Here is a 7,739-nt window from a genome sequence, read left to right as displayed (position 1 = left end):
AGTGAACATGTGCATTATTGTCAGCATGTTAATCAGACAGATTGAAGTTTTCTTAATCCTAATCTAGGCTCAACCTTGTCTTACACACTTCCTAACAAAACTTGATGTGCTTTGGTAGAAACTTCGCGTCCCACAGTGCCCCTGTTTGAATGGGCAGTTCAGAGGGAGCCCCCTCCATTTAGGGCTCCTGAAAGAGTCTCTCAAGTTTTCATTTGCATTTGAACCAAAGCCCACTTTTTTCACATGCAAACCAGCTACTTCATCTAAATATTTGCATTGCTTTGACCCAACTTCTCCAAGTCTTATTATAGCGTGTGGCAAGTCTGAGACAGGAATCAGAGGCCTTTTCTTCTGTGCTTCTACTCCCCTGAATGCAAATGCAACAGTCCAGCACTATCTATTCACAGATTAGAGTGAAATAATAGCATTGTTTGTGTACAGCAACAACAGAATTAAAAAGTCTACTTTGGTAAGGGGCCTATTTGATTCTATGTTTTAACATGCCATCGGAGGGAGGAAAAAGTTTGCAAATGAATTTATTGTTTATCAGTATATGTACTGAATCATACTTCAAATCAAATGTACTTGAAATAAACTATGTAAACTATGACTGATACACTCCCTATTAATCATGATTGCGTGTGGTTTTGTAGTTTTGGGAACACTATGAAGTTCAAGTTAAAGGAAGTCACATGCAAAAATTTCCACAGACAAAAAAAGGCTTTTCAAATTTTGAAAAAAAAAAACCCTCTGAATTTGAAAAATGATGAATCTTGGAGACAGAACCAAAGTAAGTTTCCCTGTAAAGTGTTTATCTTTCTATCATTCTATCAATACCCAGAACAAACTATTCCTGAATAGAGGGGGAGGATCTGACACTGCTGGTCTCTAAATGCTGGTAGTGTGTATCAGTCTTATCAGTGCACATCAACCCCTGTGTACATGTGCTGTATAAGGAACATATTTTAAGTCTTAAGTAAAGCAATCGACACAGATATACAAAATATAATATAATTTAATATCTTTTTTCAAAAAAGGCACTTTTTCTTAATTTGGCCCATCAATATAACTTGTTTACAAAGAGATACAGGCCATTTCAAGACCAAGACCAAACTAAATTAAATATATACACAATAAATAAGAACTATGAAAACTTTTAAAACACATAAATGCCACGAATTAAGCTAAATGTGGACAAGAACATGTCTTATACACATATCTCCATGCACGTCTGTTTCTTTGTGTGTAACGGATAAAGGACTGCATAACTGAGGTTAGATTTTACTGTTTTTTGCACTTCTATTGAAAGCAATAATAAACATATTCCCATATTCGTCTCATAAACATTTTTTCATTAATGAAAAGCTGCAGCATTTAGCTTTCTGTGTCCATTTTTTACAACTTTCACTTACTTTGCTTCTCATGAACAAATTATCTTTAATCCTGCTCTCAAACACTGTCATACACGCAGGGAGGAGTAGTATAAGTCCATAGAGTACATTACAGATGAGGTCACTCTCTCCATTTCTGCTGAGTGGAGCTCCATACACACAAACACACGCTCGAGTTCTGCTCATACATGCGTGGGGCAGTCTGAGTAGGGGTCAGTCTTGGACATGTGCAGTACCACAGCCGGGGCTTTGTAATGGCAGTGGCTGCTACTGCAGCTCCCTCCATTGCAGTGCTTCCTGCTAGTCCTGTCTGCCAGTTTCCGGCTACATAGCCCCTGCCAGGTCTGCAAGGTCTTGGAGCTCCACACCCACACCCCGCTGGTGATGCCTACCACCAGTGACATGAAGATCTTCAGCATGAACACGGCCACTGTGGGCACGGAAGTTTCCAGACTGCAGTCCTCGTTCCTTCGGCCTGGAAAGGTAGTACACTTGCTCTCCAGACCTCTGAATTTCCAGTAGTCCATATTGAGGCGCTCGTAGAAGTAGCAAATGATGACGCAGGTTGCAGGAACAGTGTAGAGGATGGAGTAGATGCCAATCTTAACCATTAGCTTTTCCAGCTTCTCCGTGTTAGTGCCTTCGGTTTTCATCACCTTCCGAATGTGGAAAAGTGCAACGAAGCCGGTGAGGATGAATGACGTGCCGATGATGAGGTAGCAGGACAGTGGCACCAGGACGAAGCCCGTTAGCGCCCCCACATCCATGCTGCCCACATAGCACAGCCCCGTCAGCTCATCGCCTGCCACCTTCCTCATTGTGAGGATGACTATAGTCTTTAGTGCAGGTATGCCCCAGGCGGCCATATGAAAGTAGCTGCTGTGAGATTCAATGGCTTCGTGGCCCCATTTTTTTCCCGCAGCCAGGAACCAAGTGAGTGTGAGAATGACCCACCAGATTGAACTGGCCATGCCGAAATAGTACAGGATGAGGAAGACTATGGTGCAGCCTGTGCTCTCGAGCCCCTCTTGGATAATATAAAGCTCGCCGTTCTCACGGTCACAGGCAATGTTCTCTGCCCCAGCTACTGAGCGGATGATGAAGGCTACAGAGTAAACATTATAGCACATAGAGAGGAATATGATGGGCCTCTCAGGATACTGGAAGCGATGAGGGTCCAAGAGGAAAGTGAGGACTGTGAAAGCTGTGGAAACAAAACACAAAGTGGACCACACAGCCATCCAGATAAAAGCAAAGTCCTTGTCCTGTCTGGACCAGAACACATCAACGGCTGAAGAGCAACGCGGAGCGCATGACTCACTTTTCTCCACATACTGAAATTTCTCTGGGTTCTCACAGACCCCCATGGGGCCCCCTGGACGCCCACTTCCCGGCCCAGGCTGTTTTGGCCGCGGAGGCACCGGAAGCATTCCCTCTCCTTTCTTAGGCTCTGGTTTGGTGTCATTCTCTGGCGCTTCCATGCACAGTGCATTCGGGTCATTCCTGGTAGGCAGTTTAGAGCAGTTCAAAGAATCAGGCCAAACGTAGTTAAACTTCTCCATAATAGGAGAGCACTTCTGACGTGCCTGTTCACACATGGGTCTACAGGCGGGAATGGATGTGGACACCTCATCGGCGCACATGGGTGCAAAGAGAGAGCAGAGGAAGAAACGCAAATGGACGTCACAGCCATACTCCACCAGTGGGGCGAATTCATTCAGCTTAATCTCTGCCTCCTTTTGATTGTCATGGTCCATGAAGTTGGGCATCCGGGTCATGTTATATCCAATGCCCTGGCACATTGGGATGACGATCGGCTCACATTTAGCTGGTCTCCCTCTCTCAAAGTCATAAGCACTTATCTCCAGACTGTGGGCTGCAATCATGAACTGGCACCATAGAGAAATGACCAGCTTCAATGCTGAAGCCTCCATGGTAGAGTTTTATGAATGAGGAGCAGAAAAAAAAAAAAATATATATCTATATATCAATGCACCAATAAGTCCCAGGAGATAAGTGAGGGGTTTTTATGCTGATTTATATTCCGGTACAAACTGTTTCATCAGATGATGATAATAACGACAACAGCAAGACATTTGTCCAATTTCCACATCTGGTCGTGAGAAAGTGTCAGTAAAACACTACCTCCTGTGATACTTCACTGCGTAAACACAGATAACGGAATGGAGCTGATGCATGCCGCGGCTTGAGGACAGGAACACAAGTCGCTCCTTATCTCGATCCTCCGCTTTCACTCGCAGTCCTCGGCGCATTCTGCGTGTTTATCCGTCCATCCGCCGCTCTGTGTGAGACTCTGCCTCATCTCTGGACAACACTGAACTTTCCTTTCCCTCCGAGCTGCTCTAAAGCGCGGCCGGGGGGCGGAGCGTGGCGCAAGTGGGCGGAGCTTCCACCTCAAGCTCAAGCTCTCTCTCTCTCTCTCTCTTAAAGCCCATTTAACTAACACTCAATACAGTCTCTGTTTCAACGCTCCAGTGAGACAAACGATCTTCTGACGAAGTGCAATGATTTGCTTTTCTTTTTAGTGTAATTTCTGCATCAGTGTGTCATTACTGAAAAATCTGCAGAGGGCAGGCGCGTGCCAGGCTTTGCTATTTACACCACATGCATATGATTATACAGATAAATAGCTGCTCATATTGGATAAACCTGACGACAGGATTACGACACTGTATGGAATTTATCACTAAACAAAAAAAAACCTTTTTGGTTACATAAAAGTCAGAACTTTTTATATGTTAAGGCTTTTAAAAAGAGCAAACATGGGGGTGATGCAGAACAGCAACACATGAGCAGAACAGCTCATATAAAATAGAAATAAATAACAATGGATTTCAAAAAGTGTTGAAAGGAAAAAGGAAATTGTTAGAAAAGAAAGGCTATTGTTCCCATCTAGTGGCTGTCTGATGAACAGCACACCCTCATCCTCACTGCTTCAGCTTCTTCTGTAACACTTACTGAACAAATGAATGCTACTTGTGTTTTTTTTTTTTTTTTTTTTTTTTTTGTTCCAGTGAATACTCATCTGTTTACTCTGAGAAAAACATCCACTCTTTTCAGTGAAGCTGATTATCTTGGAAACTTGGAAATCACTTGCTGAGGATGGCCCCACAAGGACAGCCTAAAGATCAGGGAGATTATATGAGGATTAAATGAGGGTGGTACCACTTAGAAACCATAAAGATGGCTTTGGACTTCAGTTGATATGAACAGTTTGCTATGATGGCTTATGACTACAGTTGCTATGATAGCTTTAGGACTGCAATTCCAACAAACAGTTTTACACTCAAGTGTCCATCAGTTGATATCTTCAACAAAATAGGCTTCATGTGAACACTATAATGAATTTCCTGGTTACACAATTGCCCTATTTGTCCATGTAGTACACAGTTATAGTTTATAATTTATTTATAATTGCACTCTCTGGTGTCACTCAGATGAGGATGGGTTCCCTCTTGAGTCTGGTTCCTCTCAAGGTTTCTCCCTCATATCGTCTCAGGGAGCTTTTCCTTACCACTGTCACCCCTGGCTTCCTCATTAGGGATAAATATATACATTTATAAGTTTAAAATTTATATTGTGAATTTATATATTTCTGTAAAGCTGCTTTGTGACAATGGCCATTGTTAAAAGTGCTAAACAAATAAAATTGAATTGATTTGAATTATCAAGAATTGCATAGTAGGGTACTCAACTGTACCATTCCGTGTTGCTTTACTTGGGGGTGGTAACATTAAGCATACATCTTTTGTATTTTTTAAACTAATGTATTTTTAAACTAGAAAGGTGCACGGAGTGTACCTTTAAAGGTTTACTCTTAAAAATAATTAAGGGCTAATTATGGATCTTAAATCATTTGAAAGGTAAGCTACATTATCCAAGTTTCCCGATGAAAGATACATGTTAAAGGTACAAAATATAAGTGTGCCACCCCAATGACAATGGTACAGTTTAATACAGTTTTTTTTTTCTGTGTTTTTTTTTCCCTGAGAGTAGAAATAGAAGACTAAACAATTCTTTTTCATGAAGCTTCAGTATGCATTTAAACTTTTGCACCCGCAGTGTAAGAATGTGGAGGATTATCAGATCTGAAGTTGGCAGACAGACACACACACACAGCCGTGAAAGCACAGTGAGTCTGATACCCATCCAGCACAAGGAAACACCAGACAGACTGATTCATATCAGCCCCAGAGGCATATGGGATATATGTTTTATTTTTGTAAATTTGTTTCAGTTTTTACTCATAGTAACATCTAATTTAGTGTCACGGAGAATGTGCTTTGACTAGATATTGGCGTTCCAACATTTGACACTTAAACCTAAAAGCTAAAAAGGGACAGGTCACAAGATATGCCTTTCAGTTGCCTTAATCTTTCTACTTCTGTACAAGGGCTCTAACTAACACTGGCTTAAGATGAGTATCATGTAACAAGACCCTCTGTGTACACCAGACTTATCAGAAACACCCCCACTCCTTTCACCTTATCTGACCACAGAGACATACTTCCGTGCTCTGAACTGATTTTTACAGAGCACTGCTCCAGGGTCAGCCTCTACAATCCATAAAAATCAAATGTGAGCACATTAAACTGGTCCCAGATCAGTGATTATCAGTGCCTTTTGCAACTTTGCCCTTACAAATCCCACCCGACTAAAGCTGGCAGATCGTGTAGTTACAACTAAATCGACTTTGAGCTGAAGCGATGAGAGAACAGGTCATGGCATTATATCCATGACCCCATATCCATTATATTGGGGAGATTAGCTGTCTCCATATCTCTCCGACTGAGGTTAATGGGACTTTGAGTACTTTAAGTGTCAATCTTTATCAAGATGCCTTTTCTGCTCCACCAGATCTCAACCAGAGCTTATAAAACTCTGGTGATTTGAAACAGTAGAGGACAAGAACTGATTACAGAGTGTGACACCAAGGAGCTTTTAACTCTAAGGCTATGACCCAGAGCTAAAGGACACATGCCCCAGTATTTCAAACTTCATCAGTATTCTACATGCATCCTAAAGAAGATTCTGTATGATGGATGGATTTTTTCACATGAGCTTTAAAGTAGCAATTTTAGAGCTGTCAGTTTCCTGTGAGCTGAAATACAGCTGGAAATGAAAATCATCTTCAAACACGATCCCAGTCTGTCTGTTGAAACTGTGTATGTCTTATAAGTTACCTTTTAAAGTAAAGGGGCAGAACTGAGCAGCGAGCAAAATGGTGGTGTGTGAAAATGAAGAAACTAGCCAAATCCATTGCATGGTGATATTTTGAGTCCAAGAGCTTACTTATTTTGAAGGTATTTTTGAAATTGAATGATTATTATAACCCTAAAACACATTCTAAAATGACAACCTACATCTTTAACACATTTTTCACAATGCACTGTTGAACTATCATTACTGAAAAGTCATATTCATGTGAGTTACTTATTAGAACATTATTAATATTATGAAATTAGCCCCAGTAATGGTTTTTGGTAAGCCATTTGATTAAACACATAAATACACATAATAGCTTTACCCTCAGTCCACGTGGCAAAGGTTTGGACAGTGTGTTTCTGCCCTTACTAATACTGAACTGCTGGAACTCAGAAGAACAGCTGTGTTAAGGGTGAAACCATGACTGTCCTTGGATGGTATATTATTGCGACAGACAATTTGGGTACATGAGGAAATATTATTTGGATTTTAATATTTTTCACAGTCCTTATTATTTTTGGTCAGACAGAAACTAAATGCTGTTGAACAATGCCCAACTTGGCCTTGCAAGCTAATGGAAATTCAGCACTGTGGCAGCTGTGGTTGTATGAGGATGGCAGTATTGTGTGATCAGGCCCTGTAGCCAGGATGGTGGGTGCATGTGTGTATGTGTGTGTGTGTGTGTGTGTGTGTGTGTGCGTATGCATCTCTATCAGACTAGTATCCAGGCTGACAGGCTGACCCTGGTCGTGTGTCACATTCTAGGCTGAGTTATCTGTGAGTGAGAGAAGCATGGCATGACCCAGGATAAGAAAGGAATGGACACAATGCCATCAACTGTAATTAGATGAGAGGGGGCATATGTGTCTGCCTGTCGGTGTGTGTGTGTGCCTGTGCATATTTTAGAGTGGATTTAATTGTATTTAGTCAATAGACTAGCTAGGGATGCGTGCCTTATATTGATTTTACTGTAAGAGTGATTGAATGGAGAAATAAAAATCAAGTAAAAATAAAGTATGTACTGTGGCTGCTTTGATCTGTAGAGAGAAGACAAAAAAAAACTGCATCAGTACAAGTCATGTACTTGAAACCTTGGTGTGAAACAGAAGGAAATTGAAATAA

The 7,739-nt window shown here is 41.4% G+C and overlaps 1 protein-coding gene across 1 annotated transcript; it reads right to left on the bottom strand.

Moving 5' to 3' along the window:
* Positions 1-997: 997 nt before the first annotated feature.
* Positions 998-3,747, bottom strand: fzd9b (frizzled class receptor 9b). Its single transcript, XM_026926944.3, has one exon. The coding sequence runs from the start codon at positions 3,323-3,325 to the stop codon at positions 1,574-1,576; it is 1,752 nt and encodes a 583-aa protein (XP_026782745.1). The 5' UTR covers positions 3,326-3,747; the 3' UTR covers positions 998-1,573.
* Between the last annotated feature and the right edge of the window lie 3,992 nt (positions 3,748-7,739).

The sequence above is a fragment of the Pangasianodon hypophthalmus genome, chromosome 6, assembly GCF_027358585.1.
Source record: "Pangasianodon hypophthalmus isolate fPanHyp1 chromosome 6, fPanHyp1.pri, whole genome shotgun sequence".
In the NCBI taxonomy this organism is placed as follows: domain Eukaryota; kingdom Metazoa; phylum Chordata; class Actinopteri; order Siluriformes; family Pangasiidae; genus Pangasianodon; species Pangasianodon hypophthalmus.
Note: the sequence above shows the minus strand (reverse complement) of the source record. Positions and strands in the feature narration are given on the sequence as shown.